Raw genomic sequence first — 24,389 nt, 5'->3', positions numbered from 1 at the left:
TTTTTCATTGGAAAACTTTGCCTATTTGGAGCTAATTGAATTTGTGTGAGTACATTTTGAAACATGTTTTTTGACTTTTAAAGTTCAGCAACATTAATTTGTCCTCACAATGAGCTTAAGCTGCCAAAAGCTGATTATATATTAGCTCTGACCAACCTTCAATACAGACTTACTTCATTACTTCTGTCCTTGATTAAGACACAAATTCTGAATCGTGACCCTAACAACAGATTTGTCCATTACAATAGAAAATGCATTGGTCTATCAGCGCTTTTCAGAGCTCTGTGTCTGTGCTTCATTATCAAATCCATTTAGGTTGCTTATTAAAACACATTTGGCTGAGCTCCTCCAAATTAATCCTACATTTTCATTGTCATGTTTTTCGGTTTATTGCTGAAACACGTACATTATGCAACCCTGTGTTGTGCAATGATGAATAAATTACCTTGTACCTCTTACCTTATTGACAAAATGCCCAAATCAATGAAATTCTATACCACAATACCACTAACCCATTGCTACCTTGCACCAAGGCAGATTGTCACATAGGACACACATACACAGCATTTGACACCGTGGATCATAACATACTTTTAGATACGCTGGAAAATTGGGTTGGTTGGTCTCAGGGCAGTCCTCGGGTGGTTCAGGTCATATTTAGAAGACGGGATAATCACCAATCAGCCACAATGTTTCATTCTAACGCAAATAGTCTGCCCATCGCTGGTACACTGCAACAGTCCTGTTATTTTGGGAACAGTGATATAATGTATAGTCAATATTGGTAATCACAAATCAGAAAGAACCCCCATGACGTATGGAGTCCCACAAGGATCAGTTCTTGGGGCCTCTTATCATACCCATGCAGATGATGCCCAGATCTATTTAATGCTTTCGCCAAATGATTGTGGTCGGATGGACTTATTGTGTCTGTGCCTGGAGAAGATTAGCAACTGGATGCAACAAAATTTCCTTCAAACACATAAAACTGAAATAATCCTCTTCGGCAAGAAAGGAGAAGGTCAGGCTGTCAGTGCCAATCTGGATTCACGAGCACTCAAAACTAACACCCATATTTAAAACTTTATTGTAATCCTTGATGAGGATTTAAATTTCAGAACACATTTCTCCAACTCTCAGATCCTTGCACTAGCTTCCAGTCAAACATTGAATCATTTTGAAGGTCCAACTTACTGTCTATAAGTCTTTTAATGGTCTGGGCCATAAATATATTGTCGGTATACTGACGGTGGTCAAGCCAATCTACAGACACTGTTCAGCCAAGCATGGTGAAATGGCTTTCAGCTGTCATGTTGCCCACCGCTGGAACCAGTTCCCCTTGGAACTAAGATTTGCCCAACTACCTTTTAAATATCTGCAAATATGTGATCTCGGGCCAAACATTTTCAAATTAAATTAAAAATTGTACCCATAATGTTCCTCATGTGAGTATATCCTGATAAAAGTATAAAACCACCAGAATACATTGGCTCTGCTAAAGAAAATATTCTGGGGAGAACCTCCAGACCTCCCCAATCAGGCTCAGACATACTTCAGATTGTACGTTTGATTGTCCCACTCACACTTTGAATTCCTCCTATATGCATTTATCTGATTTTATTTAGGAAACTGACATTAGCAAATGTTACAGTATACAGACACATGTATTTTGTATTATGGCTTGTCATGTGGCTTTGGGGAATGATAATGTCATGAATGTTCATGAACATTTTTAACTGCACAGGCAGCAGCAATATTAATTGAACAATAATGATTTGATTCTGATGCATCGTTCTGACTATGACAGGGATTTTTAACAAGGGTAACTTTTACCTCGATTGTTACTACTGTGTTGACATTACACTGCATGATGGACATGGACATAGTATGCAGCTATTTGTTGAAAGATGTTTGTATTTGTTAATCCACGATTCTACATAGCAAGATGTTCATTTAAAGGATGTTGCTATATTTTTTTCTACTGTCAATAAATCCCATGAAATAAACAAAACTATTAATGTGTTAGCTTCCCTTTCAACACTTTCCTGTCTTTGACTCTCAGCCTGTAAGCCATTTGTTTTTGCTAATGATATACATCTTTAAAAAGTAAAGGTCAAAAATTGTTTTTTTAAAGAAAGCTCTTTAATGTCCTTAAAGAGCTGTGCACTGTATTATTTTGAAAAGGTTACTCAAAACAGGAGGGAACATGCATTTGTTAGAACTATTTCCTTGCTGTAGATTAATCCACATTTATTGCTCTAGTGAGTATTTGGGGCAGCAGGACGGTGTTTGTGAGACTGAGCCAAAACAAACAGAGTGTGTGTTCATGGTAATGAGGGAACATGTCATCCACTGCAACAGTGTGGGTCACTGATGTGTTTCTCATACTTTTTGGACAACAATAGAGTGCACAGAGTGTGGCACAAAGGAAGAAGACAGATCAGGCTCTTAATAAACACACAATACTACTACGTTAGTAGAATACATTCATTGTTGGTTTTGGACTCTAAACTGGATGAGTTGAAAAATAGTAAAAACATAAAATACCACAAGCCTTATCATTAAGATTTACTGTGATGAGCTAATTTATTATAGGCCTGATCTAATTAAAGGAGCACTCTGTAGTTTTAGTGAAGAAATATTAATGAGAAGAGAAAGGTCTTCAAACTAAATAAACAAACTCTCTTTGTTTTCATGACTGAATAAACTGAACAAACACACTGACCTTAAAGGACAACACAGTTTATACTGTTTTACTTTGTTTATATGTGGCAGACCCTGCCACCTTTCTAGCTTGTGTTCTAACAGTGTTCTGGGACCTTATTTTCCTCTGAGAACAGCTCGGTTATGTCATGATCTGTCAGATTATGTGGTGAATATGTTGTGCTTGGTGTTTTGTTTCTTTTTCTGTTGTGCTTGCAGAGGTGCATTGGGAGGCTGGGAGGAGCTGTCCACTTACCAGAGCTGCTGACACATGCTCACCTGCAGCAGGTTGGCAATCAGCACCTGCTGATAAGCCCTGCTCTTCACACTACCTGCTGCCAGATGATTTCGTCACATGGCTTTTGCTAGATCGTTGTTCAGTAAGACTTCTAGTATTTTTGTGTTGCTCTCCTGGAGATTTCAATTTCAATTTCATTTCATTTCAAGATCTAACATTTCTTGTGCTTTCTCTGCATCCAGTGGTCACCTGCACTCCTACCACCAGTGTTTTCAGCTCCAGCCGTCCAGCTCTCCGCACCTCTGCAGCCAACAGCCTTACCCTGTGCTCACGAGTCTCAACTCGCCACGCTTCCACCAGCGCTACCATGAGCTACCTCTCCTCCACCCACACTCTCAGACAGGGACTCAGCCTGGGACTCTCCACATCTTCACCTGCTAATTCCTTGTGAAGTCAATAAATACCTTTTTACTCAACTCCCTGCCTCATTGTCCGCTATTGGGTCTACACTCTACCAACAGGTCATTCAGTTATGTAAACGTTTGTATTATTCCCTTATTAATATTGTAAATATTAAAATTCTGAGTTTGATTTCTGAATTAGCCCTTTAAGTATACTCTAAAAAAAATGAATTCCCTTAACATTTTGATGAAATGGTATCATTATGTACTCAGGTATCATGTGGAGTTTTGTTTTAAAGGTTTCTCACCTTGACACACTCTCTGTATCCTCGAGGTCTAACAATCATGTTAAATGCATTTCCTCCCTTATGAAACACTTCAATCCAGAATTGTTTACATGAATGTTCACATGTAAACAGTCTTCTTCTTCACTGCCTCTGTGGGCTCATTACCATCACCTGTTGTTAATAGAATAATGTGACTCAATCATTGGCAGGATGGTGTATCGTGTCACCCGTGTGCATGTGTGTGTGGATGAGTCAAACAAAATCCAGATTCACTCACGGAGATAAAAACATAGCTCCATAGTGCTACTGAACTCCATAAGGTACTTACAAAATTTACTTTTTTTATGTCCTTATACCAAACAACAGAACAGGTCATCTGCCATTGACATCTAAAACAACATATGAACGTTGGAGAGTACAAGCAATAAGAGTACTGGAAAATCACATGTAAACATTATACAACCGTTGCAGTTTGGTTAGCTTTAGGCAACAAATCAAGCTGATTAGGTTTAGGTTAAAATAGGTGTTATTTATGTAAGTTAGGTTACATATGTAGGTTAACCTAAATTGATTGTTGGGGTTTTTTGATGTGGGGTTGTATAAGGTACTTATCCCTAGTCAGTGTACTACTAGCAGTAGACCATCAGCTATATATATATATATATATATATATATATATATATATATATATATATATATATATATATATATATATATGCATGCATATATATATATATATATATATATATATATATATATATATGCATGCATATATGCATCCGTATTCCTACGCACAAGCGCAGCTGTGCCTTCCTCATACTGAATTACACTGCAGATCAGCTGTTTGGGTTGGACTTTCAGCGGCTGTCTGACGGCAAAGTAAAGGGCCAAAACTGTTCAAAATATAGTGTATATACAGACTGTGAATTGATGTCAGGTGTGGGTGTTTACTACACCATGATTTTCCACCTCTTCCAGGCCACACTTCATTAAAGTGACCTTATGCACTCGCTGTGGTGCTCAGTCCTCACTGCCTGCTGTAACCCTGCTGTGCTCTTCCCGAGTGGTTTGTAGATTTCCTTTTCACCTAGTTCACTGCTTTCAACTGTGGCCATGCTCAGTGGGCTATCACTTATGAGAGAGTCAGTTAAGAGAGGAAGGCTGTTTGACAGGAAGGGCAGGATTGTTCAAAAAATCTATCTGTGGTTTTGTTGGTTGTTGCATGAGGTCACCATTGAGTTCTCCACAAAGTTCAAACCCCTATTTAATGATATCTTTCTACCAAAAAGCTCACACTAGTGCTTTTAATGATAAAAAAGGAACACGAGTTGAATATAAATTACATATCAAATAAAGCCCGATTTCATCACATTGTGCCTCTGCTTTCACAAAATCAAGTGGTTTGATCAAATCATTGATATCTTTATCAAAATGAAGTTCATAATTGGCTGCAGTCTTCCGTCATCAGCTCAGTTTTCTTAATGAGTTCTTCTAAGTTGCAGCCTCTGTGTGCAGCAGCCTGAGGAGCTTTGTTCAGACAGACAGGATCCCAGTGGACTCGACTTCAACCTTCCAGCACTCTGCAGTGAAAAGTGCCATCACTCTTCTGTTCCTCTACTGACTGATTGACTCTGATGGTCAGCTGCCTCTGGCATTAAATCCACAAGACGCTAATAAGAATCCTGTAGCTAGTGGGATCTTAGAACAGGGAGACTGGGGCCATTTCAAATACATTAAAACAACTAGTGCTGTTGTGGTGTGCAGACTGCTTGCTAGCAATTATTCAACAGTGCTAAGCAAGTAATTTACATCGTAAAGAGTGTGACAAGAGACACCATGATGATGATGTATTTATGTGTGTTACGTGCATGAGGTGCTAGGATTACTTGGCATAGACAACATGCATGTGATGTCACTGTATGTGCAGCAGTCGCTCCTCCCTAAGTGAGCAAACATTCATTATCTGCAATTGCTCATTCACATGAAAAACACAACATGCAAAACACTGCTAAAATGTTAAAGAACTGACAACAGATTCCCTCGTCTTCACACGCCATGCAACAGCAACCGTCCTCCGTCACCCCTGGTCACACACAGTGAATCAAAGTGGCAGGGCCGTCGTAAGTGAAGCTTGTAGGCGTGCAGTTATGTTATGCCGTTGCTACTCTGAATGCATAAGACTAAGTGGTTCATTTTACGAGCAATGCAACATGTTTCTTCTTATGCAAACCCTGCAGCTCATTATGCTGTTTAAAAGATGCATAGTAGTTTCAAGAGCAAGAAAAGTCAGAGTCATGGGGTGGACAGGGTGGATGAGTCATACACTAGACTTCACCTCCAAAGACTAAGGCTTGTGTCCCATTTGTGACCAAGATCAAGAGTTATGTTTGTTAATTAAGTAAGTTAACGTACGTAAATCACGTACATGTGATGAGTTACATGACTGAACATAGTTATTGTAACCCAAAGTATTATTTTTTAGTTTTGGAGCCTAAACCTAACCAAACAGCGGCAGTTTGACAACATCAATAAGATTCCAAAAGTCATAAAATGTGAAGGGTTTGTCAGCAAGCTATATTTTGAAAGTCTAACTGGAAGTTGCATATGACGTATTATTGCTAAGTTGACCGCAGAGCCCTTCACTTTCAAAACTGATACTAGAGGAGAAGACAGAGCGTCATAGTTTGAAGCTCAAGGCCAATGACTGAGCTGCTGTATTTTAGGAGTTGGGAGTGAGAATACGTTATCAAAACATATGACTCATGATAATTTAATGTATGAATTGCTGTTGTTAACCATTAACACATGATCAAGTCTGTCTGACTTTATGTGATCAGTGAACTTGATAATGAATGTTTGAAAATGTATTGATGAAATGCCACCAAATGGATTTCACTTAAACTGAAAATGCCCCCTGCATCTGATCAGCCTTTTTGGTGGCACAGTTCAGAACAGATGTCTTCTCATAGAAATATGAAGCAATTTGTGCTTTTAATAAATTGGTCATCAGATATAAACATTTTGTCGCTGTGTGAACCAATGGTCTTCATGTCACATTAGGGTTGAACATGAAAGTGCTTCTATTTCAATAAATCACTACATGCTGTGCATAAGCCAACATATCCTAATATTTAATGGACTGAATAGGTTGATTGACAGTGACTCCCAAGAAGACATATGTGACGGAAAATACCAATAACGACCATTGGAGAGTACCACCAACGGGCAAACTAGACCAGACATCCGCTGTCAAGTGGTTAATGTTTTGAAACATTCACAGTTTGATAAGTTTTAGGAACAAAAACTACTCAGTTAGGTTGAGGAAAGATCAAGGTTTGGTTTCAAATAAGTAAGCTACATTAGTAAGCTACGAAAGCGGCGTAGTCTAAGTAAATCACGCAGGTTTCAAGAACTCACAGCTAGCTCTTTCCCAACCACCAACCACATCCTGCTCTTTGGGTGGAATGTGTTGCTCTTATGCTACGTCACCTGACTTCCTCCTTTGCTCCCCTCATAATTTCTACAGCCACTGGAGGGTGCCACCTAACAATAAACATCAATATAGGTCATACCAAGCTGCTTGACGACCATTGTCCTGGGGAGGACAGCCTGGTATTAGCATACATGTTACTTGCACTACACACATAACCATGGCCCAGTGTCTACTGTGCATGGATTCAGTTATTATACACAGTCATCAGAAAATGAAAGATCCTGTTTACTGTTTACTCACTTGGATCTGTACAACCCATGTGCACACATACATACACACAGCACAGGCACGGTTGCACTGAGGCAACTGTACGTCTACAATAAACACAAGCATGTGCAGTCCCACTAAAACACGGGCATGTGAAAGCAAGCACTATGCACATGCGCGCACACACACACACATACAAACAGAAGCAGAGATCACGGCTCATCGCAGCACCACTCAATTTCTGACTCCTCTCTCATCTCTTTCCAGTGTGAGGAGACACACACACACACACACACAAACACACACAGTGCCACAGAGAGAGAGGGGTGGGGGTGGGACTAAGATATAAAAAGGACAGAGAAAGCAGAAAAATACAAAACCCAACGACAGCAATGAGAGCACAAGAGGGATGGGAAGTTAAAAGAGTCTCAGAAGTGAAGAGAGCGGAGTGCAAAAAGAGGAGGGGGAGAGAGACCAATTTACAAGAGGTCTTAATCAGAAAGAACTATCTTGTGTCTTCCCCAAGATGCATTTGGTGTCATACTTTGCAACTGAAGACTTTAGCACTAATAAAAACAATTAGAAGATTGAAACGAAACATCTTAAACGCTTTTAAATCTCAAAAGGGAATGAAAGAATCTAGTAAGAGCAGTTAGCAGTTGATTTCATTAAAAAGATGCACAGTGTGTAAATCTGGGATATCTATGGTAATGCAATTATAGGATTGTGTACAGGGGATGTTTTAAATTAGAAAAGAGATGTGTGGTAGTTCCAAAGCTTTGACGGCAGAGCTTTATAGCTGTGAACAATGAGATGATTATTCCTACTTGTCTATAAAAACATCCACCGAACCATTTAATCAAGCATAACACACTGAGTTGGGTTTGGGTCTCTGGGCTTCAGAGAAAGAATTTCTTCATAGTCAAGTTAAGTCATAAAAGTTAACAGCTAACGATTCCATAAAGACAGACATCCTTTGGTAGTAATATAAATGCATACAGGTACACCTGTACAATCTGATGCAGTCCCATAAAAGTGAAAGCAGTGGAAATCCAAACATGAAATTTATACACTTTATAGAAATACATTCATCGCACAGCTGTTGTTTTGCATTGAATTAGATTGTGCAGGTGTACACAGTATGGTGTCCATTAAGTGTAGGTACCACTAAAGTTTTAAATGGAAAAGGATAGCCAGAGACATAGGTGATTGTGGAGAATACCACGCATCTAATCTAAATTTAATTTTAAACAAGTTTTTAATGAAAAAGCGAGGGCATCAGGAGCCTCAGTTGGAGTGGAACAATCCATTTTCTTTTGCTTTGGGTTTGCTTCGGGTCGGGTTGCGGTGGCAGGGGGCTAAACAGGGTATTCCAGACGTCCCTCTCCCCAGCAACACTTTCCAGCTCCTCCTTCGGGATCCCAAGGTGTCCCCAGGCCAGATGTAATCACTCCAGCGAGGTCTGGAGGGCTACATCTGGTCGCCCCAGTCTGTCATGCCTGAAAAACCTCCAAAAAAAGGTGCCCATGAGGCATCCCAATCAGATGCCCGAACCACCTCAGCTGCCTCCTTTTGATGCAAAAGAGCAGCAGCTCTACTCCGAGCTCCCTTCATATGTCCAAGCTCCTAACCCTAACTCTAAGGCTGCCAACCGCTGGAGGGCCATTTGTATCCACAATCTCATTCTTTTGTTCACTACCCAAAGCTCATGACTGTCCGTCAGGGTTGGAACATAGATTGATGGGTAAATTGAAAGCTTTGCCTTCCTGCTCAGCTCGATGTTCACCAAGATGGTCTGGCGTAATGCCTGCATTTTCACCTCACACTCCATTTTCCCATCACTCGTAAACAAGATCAAGAGATACTTAAACTCCAAAGCTTGGGGCAGGGGCTTAACCCTACCCTGAGGGGGTAAATAAATAAAAAAATATTGATTAAGGGGTCTGATGTTATTTATACATAATGTAAAAAGTAATGGGCCAAGAATTGACCCCTGTGGCACCCCAGTACTGATGGTCGATGACCTGATGAGAGTTTGATACTTTGGAGTTTCCCCTCAAAAGTAAGCTTATGGTCAAATGTAACAACCAAACCATCTAGCAGTCAACCATCTCAAATTCTCACTCCAGAATTCCACTGGTTGCATGTGCATTGCAGAAAGGCTCCGCTGTGGTTTTGCTCCGTGTTCTCTTGTCCGTCAACCCCCATCGGCTCCGTTTTGAGTGCAGCACGGCGCAGCACTGCCAGACAGCTGGAGTGGTGAGACCGAGTAATTACAGAATCATGCCTGATTGCAATTATACATGTATGTGTTATAAACACAACAACAGACAACAGGTTAGTGTTCCCAACAGAAGGATTAGAAGAAGGCATGGCTTCAACACAGAGTGTTTTATTCTGAAAACAATTTTAATGTTTTTTCAGTGTCTGACTTCCTGTCTCGCTCAATCTGCTCTGTGCTTAATTCAGCTGAACTGATGCGCTGTGCTCCGGCGATCGGCAAAAAAAAGAAGCCTTGCGTATCTGCTGCAAAAGGGTCCAGACTGCCGAAGCTGCAACGGAGTAGATACGCAATGCAGTGGAGCCGCTGCCGTGGCGGATTGGAGACGAACCGAACATGGATCTGGTGGAATTTAGGGGTCACTGCTTCAGTGGCTAAAAAGTAACCCTCACACCTTGATTCCACGAGCAAATCTCTGTTACCTGCTGTGTCCAACACTATTTTGTTACGTCCATATCCTTCTGGGAGCATTTCAGAAGTGGAGTGTCATGCCTGCCTGATGTTATTGACACCCCAGATTGTGTTTCTTTCATACCGTCTCCTTGATTTTTGTGCTTCTACTGTGGTTGAGTAAGCTACGTAGATAAATCATTTCGTTATTTGCTGTTTTAAGTGTGTTAGTTGTTCATATTTTTGACTTTGTTGTGCTGTAGATTCCAAGTCGGCACACAGTTTTAATTTTGAAAATTGACTGGATGCACGTTTCGCTGTCTGACTTCTTGTCTGGCTCGAACTGCTATTTGTAAATTGACGTGGCCAGGGGGTTATTATTTTAAGTCCCAGACTTGATAATCATTTGATGACACAAGTAAAAGGCAGCCAAAGCTGAGTTTTGAAGACCGCACAGCAGCGATTCAAAAAATACCCTTTGCACCCTATAATAAACAGAGTCTATAACATACAGCACTCATCCTCACCTACTCATTACTACACTTAGGAGGGTGTTGAGAGAAGAGGGGGAGAGAGAAACAAGAAGAAGGGAGAGATACTTAAAAAGAGGTGGCGAGTTAAAAAAAAAAAGGGGCAAGACAGGTCCAAAAATAAAGAAAGGCAAAGCGCTAATGAGTACACTCAGGTTTGCTCAGTTGCTGTGACAACGCGCAGGCTCATTGCTTCAAGCCACAAGACTGCATATCTAATGAATAACACACAGACACACACAGTTGAAAGTACAGAACACAGTATATCCCCTCAAGCTATTGTCATCTGCATGGGTTTTCAGGCGTCCAAAACCCATCAGCACACAACACACTGCATTGAGAACAAAAATGGCACGTGTCCATCTGCCTGCATGCTTATGTGTGTCTGTTGTGTAAACTATCAAAAAGGTATTCCGACATAAAGAAACGCAGCCAGGGCTTTTAACCAAATCAATCAGGACCACCATGCTGCGGCTGTGCCAGCTGGAGCCAGCTGAATAGTTTTAGTCGTGGAAAGAAGAGCTCTGGAGAAAGGAGGGAAAAAGCTTCACAATGCAGCAGATCCTCCTGCATCAAGACCCCAGGCATCCACACTGACAGGCACAGTATGCAACAGAGTCGAAATATAGCTCATAAATTGTGTGCTTGAAGTTCAAGGTCTGTAAAAAGATGTCGGAATTTCACTAGGTGTATGAAAAAGGAACTTGTCACTTGAGGCAGTTAGCAGGGACGTTCTCTTTTTCCACTTGACTTTGCTTTAGTCTGTTCATCAATCACCTCATACAGTTAGACAATATGATAATGTATATACTGTGAGATGATGGACATTTGCCTAGTTATACCAATCTGACTCCTCTGAGATACAGAACAGTGGTTGTATGAGGCCTTTGAGAGCAGTGCTGCAAATCAATCAGCAGGACTTCACATCACTTGATTTCTCAGTCATTCTTCTGTGGGTTCGCCAAAAACAATCATATCTGATTATTTTATTTACAGTATAAACTGTTTTTGTCTGCGGTTGAATGTGATAAATTCACTATGGGTGAATTCTTTCTTCTTCTTTTACTGTTCTTGCCTTGCAGTATTCAAAGGGGTTTAAAAAGTGCTTAATAATGTCAATACACTTGCATAGGCCAATATTCATTACAAAGACTGTGGCAGTCTGTTCTGCAGTGAAGTTCAGTTCAGCTCGCAACAGTTTATTTGTTTATTCATGTTTTATTTATTTGACCTTTATTTTTCCTGAAATATTCCCATTGAGATTCAAGTTCTCTTTTACAAGGGAGTCCTGGCCAAGACAGCAGCATAAAAAGTTTCACAAAAACAAACAACATACTTAAAACAAGCAGCAAATTGCATCAAGACGATGAATCAGAAACAGGGCATGTGCATTCAGTGATCATATGGTCCTTAATCCTATTTTTAGAATCATCCTTCTTTATACTTATTAAATTATCAAGGTAAAGGGGTCCCTGTAGGTCATACGCAAAACTTTCTGAGCACTTTCACCAATGACAGTGCCAATTTGAGGAATGACTTACATAATTTGTCTGTATGACTAAAACTGATGGAGTAGGAGAACATAAATAGGAGGCAGTTTGGTAATATGGTCTTATAAAGACAAATGTACCAATGTTCTATCCTGTGGTTGTATATGAAGACAAACCAACTCTCATACAAGCTGCAATATGCCATGGTTCACTGGGACGGATTACAGGACAATTTCTTTTGCATAAAACGGCCGCTAATTCACACAACGACATTTTGAGGGGCCTGAAAATGCAAACTTTCCAGTTCCACAGTGTAAACGGCACTGTTACGTTCATCGTGTTTGCTAGCAATACATGATTCCTGTGAAAACTGACAATACGGCGCATTTGCGCATGTGTATCATGTTTTCAGCTTAATAGCCATGCGCATATATGGGCGCACGAAGAATAATGGCGGGCTATCCAGCTTTGTTTGTGCAGGTCTACACCTCCGCGTGTAGATCTGCTGCAACTGTACTGTGATGTGATGGCCCACCGCTCTGTAGAAGAAAGCCTTGTTGTGCAGTGGTGTGGTGTTTAATTGCAAAGTTGTGCTGCCTTATACTCCTACTGGCCTGGCATGTGTACTATAATATATTATCAATCGTCATTGAAGATCCGTGTCCACAAGGATCATTTTCACAATGTTGTCATATAATTGCAGAACTTTTTAAAAGCACAAATGAGAAACATTTCCATTTTTAGTAAAACTGTGAATTTACATGCATAAAGTATCACCATGATAAATTGTTAATAAAAATGTTACTTAAATATTTTTTGCTTTTGCAAAAAAGCACGTTTCTGTAACAGCAACCCAACTTCACCCAGAGATTTTATCTAACACATTTATTGACAACAACCATGCAGGAAATCACACTGTGGAACTGCTCAAACTACAAAACCAAAATTTCTGACCTGCCAGAAATCCATTTGACTGCTCGAACGCCATATCATTGAACATTCAGGCAGTTAATGAGGCACTGTGCCTCCCCTTGAACTGAACATGAAACCACAACCGATCTGACAGAAATTGTGCCTGGTGACCAATTTGGTGTTAAAATTGTGCTTACTGTAATCCACACACAGTCTGTCTGTATTTCCACGGTTCTACAAAGCTACAGATACCAAAACCTAAAGCTTCTCATTTGTAACCGATGACGGTGCAGTTAATGTACACAGAAACTGATTTTTGTTGAGACACGGAGCTGAAATTTCAGTCTACTTCATATTGCATGTACCTGCTAAGATTTTGATGACGTATTGATTTCAGCACAGGTTAAGAAGGTCTCTGTATTTTTAATGGAAACAAATATTGATTTGGATGGAATATATTAAAACTTGAGTGGTTTTCTGCCTGACGCTGCTGCTTGGTGACACTGTGTTTCACCTATGCAGCTACCTCCAATGATCTCTGCTCAGTGGGTCACAGCTGCAAGGCCGGTGCATCTGGATATGTGTGTGTGTGTGTGCATGTATTTTGAGTGTGTTTGTGTGCTCATGCATGTGTGTATTTGTCTCTGCACAAGCAATTGAGGGAGGATGTTCTCCCCAGGGGTCAGTAGACGGCCAGGGGGCTCCAGTTGACAACACTGATAACCAAGATCAGCTGTTTAACCAATGAACCTCCAGCATAAACACACACGCGCACACACACAAACACACGCTTGCATGCACACACACATGAGATGTGCAGACACAGTGTGAGTTTCAGAGAGGTGGAGGGAGAAACAGATGTCACATTGAAGCTGGGAGGAGGCCTCTTCTCATCCTCATATTGAGTCCTTCAGGCAAACTGTCTGCACACACACACACACACACACACACACACACACACACACACACAGACAGCATGGCTCTGCAGAGCAAAGCACAGAAACACTCAATCTCTGTGTCCTCTTTGATGTCAGTTCAACATAAGAGGGAAGAGGACAAAGGAAGCATCACTGTGCAGATCAAAAATTCATTAAAAATGGAACTACTGAAAGTCGACCTGCAGAATTCTGATATACAGCTCGCACATGACTCAAAAGTCAAGCAGTATATAGTCAAGAAGAAGCCTCACATTTCTAAAAAGTGAGGAAATTGTGTAAAATGCAGCCTAGGATGACAACATTTAGAGGATACAGATCTGCACGTATGACAGCTTCATGAAGCCACAACATGTTAACGTAACACATTAGTATTAAATATCAGCTGAGAGCAAGATGCAATGTTTTTTCCCCATTCATTTTATATAATTTCTCATGACAGCACATATTCCTCCATCATCAATTATTACAAGCCAGTTATCGATCATATTGAGAACTCCAGTGTCTCTAACAAGATGTGATTCGTCCCGCTCTGCTTACCTTCCTCAGCAGGTTGCAGATCCTCTCGATGTTCCGCAGTCTCTCCCTCTGCAACGAAACAAACAGGGCAACGGTAAGTGTTTCTGTGATCATATCGTCCTCTTATTGACAATCATTGACTTTCGTTTCATGCCGTGAAGCAAGAGAAAAATAGGGACTGTCAGTCTCGTGTTGAACAACAGAAGGGAAAAATAAAAATACCACATCTCTGTCGTTGAGGGAACAGGTGCGTTTGTAAGGTTCTAGGTTTGACAGGACATTTTATTATTATTGACTCATTCAGTTGAGTCGGTTGAGTATGCCGACCTCTCAGTTAAAAAATATGTTTAAGAAGAAGCTACAGAGACAACTACATTGGACCTCATTGTTCTGGCATTTCAGAAGGAAGTCTTTATGAAGAGAAAAGACAAGGTATTAGTACCTGCCTAACAAAGATACTATTGACCAATCAAAATGTATGTCAGTGAATTGAAATGGTATAATGCTTACTGATATTCAGTGAAACAAATGTAATCAAACAAAAAACAAATAACTTTATGAAAGTGTATTCACGTCATAATGTCTTCTCAATCCAAAATATTCCCTCCCATCACTTTTAATCGGTGGAATACTGATAGCTAGACAACAACAAAAAAGAAATCTAAGCTTGTCAAGTTAAGTTGCAAGTCATCTCCTGGTGAAACCAACCAGGGTCTTTTTGACTGCAATAAATAATAACTGGCAATAGACATGTTATCTGCCTGTAAATGTTGATTGCACAATGTAATGGATACAGAATAATGAAACGTTCAGCATTTACATTGGTTACCTAAAAAAAATCACTATTAGTGTACAACTTTGTCTGCCATCGGGCACGTGGTCACACTAGGCCCTATTTAAATGATCTATGACGCAAGTGTGTTTCCAACTCCCTTTTGCTAGTTAAATGTTGGATAATCTGGGGACAAATTAAGGTGCACGGCACAAAGGGGCTGTTTTTAGACGAGATGAATTAGTCATGGGTGTGTGTCTTTCAAATCAACCACTCCATTTGACTGCATACGAGCAAATACACTGATATTTAACTGAGGAGGAGGAGGAGGAGGAGGAGTGCTGCTGCCTCTGTGTGTAATAGTGATGCGCATATCTCAGTCCATGGATCAGGTGGGATGGACCATCAAAATGATTATTCTGATTAATAGCAGGTGGGATGCAGGAGAATGAAATACATATTTAATAAACAAATATTAATGACATCACCTGCAGTGATCGTCCAGCAGCAGAAACAATATGTGTATCTCTACATTAACATGCACACTTGCACACGAGGAACAGCTGATGGACTTCATTATTTTAAAACTCCTGACTGAGATTGGTTAGTATTGCATGTTAATTTATATTTTGTGTCACGCTGCACATCAAAAGGTCACACATACACTCCAGATTCACGCATTAAAACAGTTGGACTTAAAGCAGCTGTCCTGATAAATCCTGATATCCTGAGAACATATTTATTTCAGAAGCTAAAAGGTTCATTCTGTTTCCTCTGGAGAGTTTCCTCTGTCCTGTCAAGTTTATAACTGCAACTTTTAGTTCTGCTGCTTAAATGTGCCACTATATTTGTTATGGTGACATCACTGCTTGCATGGAAACATATCAGAAGATTGAAAACAGCCCTTCTAATCGTGTAATTGTTCTAATCAAGTGTAGGTGCACTGTGAAACCACCTGTGTAGGCGCATCTTGCTGTCTGAATAATGTGCCCTTTAAAGCAGGAAATACACTGTGGCATAGACTTCAGACCAGCTTTCTGTTGGTCTGTGGCACTGTTGCTTTCTTTTGCCTTAAGATAGCAATGCACCTGACCACACCTCACTTTAAGACCAACATGCCCAGGGGCACACAAGTTGCATTTGCTTCTTACACAACATGGCCGCTGGGCATCAAAATGACAACTGCATCAGTTTGAAACTAACAAAGACACTTGCGCTGTGCTGTGCCCTACCTACCTGAAAGTGTGTGATACTTTAGATTAGGATCCATGGCAAACATCACCTCCATGAATAGCTCCATCTACTAAAACTACATAGGCAGAATTGGGGGCTTTTGACCAGAGTCCCCCAGGACCCAGATACATTAGTATTTCTAAAAAGCCCAAATTAAAACAGAAACAGAAAACAATTATATGAAGTCAACAGGAGCAAATTCATTGACAACGTAATTGAAAATTGGATTGATGAAATAAAGCACCTGAGACATAAGACAAAAACAGTGTCCTAGGGTTTTTCTTTCGCCCAGGAGGCAAGGTCATGGTTCAGAGTGTTTTTTCTAGCAGTTAATGTAGTTACCACTTTGTTTATATAACTATATTTTAATATTTGATTGTTTCCAGCGTGTGTACGAAGCTGTAAAATGCTTAAAACAGCAGCCGCCACAATGCTGACTCTAACAGCCGCCCTTTAACCAAAGCTTTTAACATCATCATCATCATCAAATATTAACTTATTCCTATAGAGACGCAATCTGGACTTGACTGGCAGCGCTGCGTGTTCCACAGGGGCCGACGCACGACGCTGGCTGCTTATGAATCATATATTGATCTGAGCGTCACGCTGTTTGTGCTCGTGGACAGTCAGTTTGATTTCATCTGTGCTGCTCATGAGCTGGCTGCAAGCATCAACAGCAGAGGCTCCATGGGAACGATGGGGTATATAAAGACATGTTTAGGCTTACACAGAACATCAAAGCCGGCATGACTGAAGCTGAATTAATATTTAGTAACCAGACAAGAAAAGCGGGATTAAGACGTGTTGAGAGTGAGCTGAAATAATTAGAGTGAAAACACACTTTGTTACTGATGAACACCGCATGTACAGTATGTGTTTCTGAGACGCCATAGTGCTCCGCTTATTGTAATGTACTGAAAACCATGCACAATATCTGCATTTATATACTGCTAACTACATGCTGTGATGTTTGCTACATTCAAGACCTGTGTGGTTTTTAACTCACCTGTGCCTTTTTACCATATTCAACATATGGTAATATACTGAGTGTGAACAGGAAGTCTGCAACTCTGATTCTGCTGTGGGAAAATGTGCTGGATAGATTCTACCTCTGAGGAACTACAGTGTGTGTGTGTGTGTGTGTGTGTGTGTGTGTGTGTGTGTGTGTGTGTGTGTGAATCAGAGACAGAAGTAGGTAATCATGACGAGAGAAGAGACAGACAGACTGTGTGTGTGTGTGTGTGTAGAGGCAATGAGAGCCCTCGTTGTGTACACACACACACACACACACACACACACACACACTGAGTTGGCTTCTGCCCATTCACAACTGGCTGTGAATACTGTGAGTATTTCAAACACACATTATTTGATATATATATCATATTATTTGAATATGATTTTCATTCACACAAGGGCTGAACTTTGATTCTTAAATTCACTGATTGTTTGAAGTATTATAGCTATATAGATGTATATGTATATAGAAGCTATAGTTTTCGACAATTAAAAGACCATTTTTAGGGAGTCTAACAGTAAAAACCAGTTTTGATCTGGTAACCGTGCAGGTCATCTGTGACGGTTTATTCCGTCTCAGGCAGGCGGGACTCAGCACAACTATATTTAGAAGCGTAGATTGAGGGGGACCTGCAGGGCCACACAGTCTTGACTGAATGTTTGTGTTTGCTGTTATATGAAGAATTAAAGATTACTTTCCACTTTTGGATGAGTCACTGTGCCTTTTTTTTTTTTTTGGCAGCCTTTAACAACTCCAGCACCACTCAGCTCCTTATTTATCAGTCGGTGTGCATATGTGTGTATGTGTTGATCTAACACTTTGGTTTCAAGTGTTGCTTCAGAAGAATATTGCAACATTTTGGGGAATATGTTTATTTGCTTCCTTTACCAAAAGTGAGATTTGAAGATGGATAGTGTTTATTAAGTCTAACTTGATGTAAGTGAGCTCAGCCTCGTATCACTGAAGCTGGCTAGTTTAGTGAGTAGTTACTCAGGGTGGGTGAGTATATATGTGTGGTCTGTAGTAACTTATCATTATCTACTATATAGTCCTTGAATCACAGTTAATCAGGAATTACTCATTAATGATTCTTAAATTACCAAGTTCTTCTTGATTCATTGACTTTATATGTAATCTAATCACGCAAATAGTTTGCATTGCATTTGGTCTGAACACAGCATTAGTAACTACTCACAGTTTTGTATACCTTATTATACAGTGTTACCCAATATTTTTTATTAACAATGGATCTATGCATAAAGACAAAGCTGCAGGTGATAGTGACAAACCCACAGAGATTCATGCAGCTGAACTGTTTTGCTTAGATCTCACTGCTCTTATGAGAGGTAGTTCTCTGTGACAGCATCAAACAGTCTGCCCTAATTTCCTTCACATCTGCCGGCCTGGCTCTACTCTGTTCGACTCAGCGCAGCAGTCCGGCTCGGCCAGGATTTTGCATTTCCACCACAACTGGACCACCTGCTTGAAGGTGTGTCTCGATCCCCGCAGTGTTATCGAAGAATCACAGCTAACAAAGTGGCTCCTCTAAATCACTTACAAACATGTTTCATTTTCTATAACTGCTATAACTAACTATGACTCCTGAAACAGCTGAAAGTGAACACGATGAAACAGAAAATCACAGCAGATGTTTGAGAGTATAAACAGGATGAGAGAAAATAAAGAGATTCAACAAGAAGCTACAACAGTACTGAGAGCTGAACACACTGACTTTTAAAAACGTCTTTCTCTCAGGTTTCCTGCACAGACATGAGTTCAGTAAAAGCAATTCATCAGGTGACCAAAAACAGCTTTCTAATGTTCCTCTGATATGGCCAATGTGTTAGCAAACATTTCCCTATTTACCACACACATCCTGCAGACACAAATGTGTAAGTTGATAATATGTTACTGCTGGCTGGGAAGAAGAGAGCAGAAAGCAAATAATAATACTCCACAAAAATGTTATTCTACCCCTCGTGTCAATGGTAGTGGTTTTGTTCTAAAACTTGCTGTTTGATGTATTTGAAGGCCTTTATATCATTTTATAAAATATACATAGATGAAGGTGTAAACATACATATTTGATTACTATTTTTAAGAGGAGCAGACAGCTACAGAGGTTTCTCTTTGAAAATGTTTAATTTATGCTTGTGCTCTAAATAATGAAAGCAGAGGTTCCTGGGTTGGAGGCTGCACACAAGTCTGTGCCAACACCACTGTAACAATGGAGAGAGACGGAGAGAGAGGAGGAAATATGTGAAAGGTAGTATGAAAATGAGGGTGACCACTGTATCAGTACTGTATTATTAATCATTTCTTGAGTCTGTGTGTATCTGGGTGTGTTTGTGTGCGTGTGTGTGTGTGTTGAGGCTTGCCGACTAAAGTACCGACTCCTACTCTCATCTCCCCCGAAATGCCTCGTGGGATTCTACCTCATTTCACATGGAAGGAAGCGTGGGAAAAAAAATGCATAAAAATATATTGCGCTGCATTCAGCTTTTCATTATTTCAAATGTTTCAAAGTACAAGAAGAAGCCATTTCAGCTGAAGAAAGTTTGACTTTGAAGTGTGATGTACGGCAGCGGCATGACAGGCAGGAAAAGGGAATCCATGATTGGGAGGAGGAACGGCGGAAAAGTGTGGACGGGGTAAGAATTTGTATTCATAGTGGTGGATTACAGATTTCTGCTGTGTGTACAGGAAGTCCTTCATGTTCTTGAAGTTGCAGAATTTTCGCCCTCTGTCTGTCCTCCATATGACCTCACCCGCTGCACACACATACTGTAAACCCACATCTATATATACATATATATACAAACACCACAACAGCCATGCAGCCCCAGTCTGATGGCCAATTATCTCCACTGCTAATGTCTATTTCTGGTTGAGACTGCACACCTCATCAAGGACCGGAGCAATCCGCTCCTGCACGGCACCATCTCCCCTCGCCCTTCATCTCCTGCCGGGTTTGAGCGAGGACACGCAAATATATTCCACTCAAACTTGCATTCTGTGTGTGTGTGTTCGTCCGTGTACGTGTGCGCACACACCCGCAACTGTCTACTCATTAGCAAGCAATTAGGCTGATGCCTCTTTGAAATGTTACTCAGCGCGAATTGGCTTGACAAGCGAGGGCTGTGAGGAAGTATAAACAAGAGTCGGAGGAAGGGAGGGGAGGTGGAGGATGGAGGGTGGAGGGCGGGCTGGTGGTTTTAAATTGACCTGTATTTAACCAGGCAGACCAATTAAAAGCAAATTCTCATTTACAGGAAGTGGAATCGTGTAAGCATGATTGGACAATGAACTCCCTAAAGATGAAGTGGAAGAGGGTGGTCATGATGTTAATGTTCCACCGGTGCAAAGTGTGTTTAAATGCTGTGAAGTAAAATTTCCCCCCTTTGACTCAAGTAAAGCTTGAACTTAAGCGGGGATGACAGGCGTGGAGCAGTGAGGGAGATGGAGTGATACGGGCGGGTGAGGGGTGGAGGGGAGCGTTTAAATGGTGTGACGACGCTGCAGAAGCTGTCATCACTTGTGCTGGTGTCCTATGTGGTATGATAATGAAAAGGCTCCTAGGATTTACATTCATAAAACATTTGAACCAGACTCTCTATCCTTCATTTCCTCCCTCAGTTATCACTCTGATTCCAGATCTGATGATATTATCAGTGCTCCTGGCCACAGCTGTATCCTTTCATTATAAAACAGTGCGCACATGTGAATATGTCCTGTAATGCCCCTTTTCTACTGGTCAAAAATCCCACTCAAACCTACTAAGATCAGGCTTTTCCGTGCAATGGGAATGTGTAAACTCTGCATTTACACCCGGGTCAGTTGACCCTGCAGTAGGCACAGGTTTTTATCACCTCGGCTCGGCTCGGCTTTGAACTAAACGTAAGACCTGGGTGAACACGATTCTGCCGTGTGAAGTGATGATGCGTTATCAACATCCGGTGGTGGCGCGTAAATAAGGAAGGATGGGGTCTTTTCAAGGACATTTTATTACTGGACACAGTGTTGGAGGCACTGTCAAAATGCAGGAAGATGGGCTGCCTCGCCTGCAGGAAGTGGGAATGGGATCAACAGGTGATTTTTAGCTGGTTGACCTGTGTAGACCCGCTAATTTTGGTGGAAAAGCGGTGTAAGTGTGCATCCACCCACGAGCATGGTAACATGGGGGAAACAAAAAAAAGGAAAACTGAAATATATTCCCATCACAGTACATATGTGTTTGTGCGTGTCTGCATGTGAGGGAGTAAAATGTGTGAAATCATGACACAGAAAGCAGGTGCTTTATAGTGTGTAGAATGGAGTATTTACACGCATTACCGTGTGTGTGCAGACGTAAACGCAAGTGTGTTTTTCGAAGTTTGTTGGCACCTATATCAGGAGAAAATGTGAATTAACACGTCCTCATGAAACAGGTAGTGCTGGGAGCTTGATGTAGTGACTGCTTTTGGAGCCAACCTGGTGCACTAGGCTACTGTCAGAGACCACCTGAGGTATTTTGAATAGAACAGTCTGTAATGCCAGAGATGGCGGTTGTATAAGACATATGGTATCCAGACCCTTCCCCCCAAAAGCCAAATGTCTGCTTTTATAACAGCCGAACAAGGAGAGACAGATCAGTAAATTGTGTGGGAGTTGGGTGCAGACAGACTTCTAATAAGCATGGAAGAGGAGGATATCGACCTAATGCACAGGATTACCAGGAAAGGTGAGGTTATTTAAACATTAGACATTAAACTCTTTATTTAATTTTTGTGGTGGGATGAGCTCAGCCTCACGTCACGGCACTCTGGATTGAGCCATTTAAGCCATTTTTATCATTTTTACCTGGTAATTCTATACATACAGTTGTTATGTCCCTGTGACCATTCAAAGTGGAGTTCTGTCTCTCTCCTCATTCAGTTAGATAGGGTCTGGTCTTGTTAGCCTAAAATAACTGCCCAAGGGTGTTGTCAAGATAGCTTCTCAGTGGAAAGACTTGCCTAAAAGGACTTTGCTTATACTGAAGCTGCCCAGGAATATACCTAGTCATCACACACTCAGAGCTTTTATTGTAATTTTTCTGCACTGGGCTATTTACTGCTCAGTATTTTGTCCTCAGGATAGTACATCGTGTGATTCAACATGGAGACCCCATTCTATAAGCTTGACCAAAATAGCAAGCTCACTGTCAAGCATGGTTAAAGTAATGGGACGTACAATTCCCACAGTTTATTCAAAACAAGTAACTGTACCATCAACTAATGTTGCATAACTGTCTTGAAAACAGTCCTTATCCAAGTTCCATTTATACCACGACTGAGGAGGTTAAATAAAAGTGGACCTTTGATCCAGCTACCAAGCAATACAATAGCTTACTCATTTGAGACTCTTTGGCGCTGTGAAGAGACACTAACCATTCAAACTTCTTCTTGAAGGGTTCAGAATTTTTCTTAAATCTTCTTCTTTATCTTAATTCAAAACTTGCATACAATATGTACATTGAAGGAGTTATTGGTCTTTGTAATCATTCCCTCTGTGCACGCTGGTCATAAAGATGATATATTCAGCCCATTCTCACTTCCAGCGTGTCAAATGCAGCAACCTGAGCAGTGGCCCTACTCTTCTAAGTTTGACACTGTAGGTACCCCTGGAGCATCGCTTCTTGAAGCACCCCTCTAGTGCACTAGTATAAAAAAGAACAGTCCAAATTGGGGGGTTTAGATGGGTCATACAGTGGATTTCCCCTCCAGGGACCGGGGTTCACATCCCATTAGTGACCAAAAGTCACTTTCGAAAGTAATTTTACAAAAGTAAGTTAATATGCGTAAATGACACATATCATTTATGATGTTAATTATGTCACTTATGCAAGTTATGTGACTGATTGTAGTCATTTTAACCCAAAGCATGACATTTTCTTGAACCCAAGCAAGTAATTTAGTGCCCAAAATGGTTGACAATGTAAAAAACAGTCATAATGTGTTATAATATGTGAATTGTTTGTGTGTAACCGGACATAGCATATGACGTATTATTGCCAAGTTGACCTTGGAGCCCTTCTCATCCAAAACTGACACTAGCGGGGTAGGTAGAGTGTCATAGTTTGAAGCTTAAGGCCACTGACCGAGCTGCCTATTTGACAAGTTGGGCGTGAGAACGTGTTGATATATGAGATGGAGGACAAACTCCATTTCCAAACTCAGTCCATCTGTCAGAATGAATATGAGGTAGGTATCTCGTGAAGTAGTGAACACTGGTATGTAATTACCTTTCTGTGTTTCCACTGGGATACATTCTGGCATGAGTTGGTTTGTTGCCGGGACAGAAAAACAAACCTTAAAGAGACTGCTAGGACAAAGATTCCCACTCTAACTGACAGTGCTGTTGCCTCATATTAGCTTCAGACAAACTTTAAAAAGCACTTTTGCAACGAACGAGGACTGCAGATTTTATCCCCCCATCTTGTACAATGTGCTACAAAAGGAACGCTGTTTTACAATAGATTTCAAAAGCTCTGAGCCTATCTTATCAACTTCTGTTGCATGCATATTTAAACTACAAAGGTACAGGCACGTCTGCCACATTTGGCCTGTACATTAACAATAAGAAGCAAATAACAATAACAACTATATAGCCTAAGAGTGCAAACTTTTACCAAACACGTCTTCCAAGTAAAGTTGATATCTAGATGTATATGTTTACAGGTGAAATAAGGCAGTTAAACATCTGAAATAATACAAATACTGCGAAATAAAGTTGTAGTGAAGTGAAGTCATTTAAAAAATACTGAAGAGAGAGACAGAGAGAAGCAGTTAAAATTGAAGTGCTGAGAGTTGGAGTATCAGTTTGAATAAAAGTCAAAATTGAGCAGGATGTGTCAGCTGAAAAAAATGTGCCATTTCAATTGGGTTAACTGACAGAAACTGTCAGTTGTAGTTTATTAACAACATTAAAGGGAGAAATATAAAAAAATAAGAAAAGTTTAA

The 24,389-nt window shown here is 40.6% G+C and overlaps 1 protein-coding gene across 1 annotated transcript in view; it reads right to left on the bottom strand.

Annotated features, from left to right (window-relative positions):
* cnih3 (cornichon family AMPA receptor auxiliary protein 3) overlaps positions 1–24,389 on the bottom strand; it is an 84,529-nt gene that overhangs the window by 35,657 nt on the left and 24,483 nt on the right. Inside the window, exon 3 of the mRNA XM_073493327.1 lies at positions 14,408–14,455. Coding sequence (XP_073349428.1) covers positions 14,408–14,455 — 48 coding nt within the window. The remainder of the gene's footprint in view (positions 1–14,407; positions 14,456–24,389) is intronic.

The sequence above is a fragment of the Pagrus major genome, chromosome 22 (assembly GCF_040436345.1).
Source record: "Pagrus major chromosome 22, Pma_NU_1.0".
NCBI lineage: Eukaryota > Metazoa > Chordata > Actinopteri > Spariformes > Sparidae > Pagrus > Pagrus major.
The sequence above is the reverse complement of the archived record's forward strand: the minus strand, read 5'-3'. Positions and strand labels throughout refer to the sequence as shown.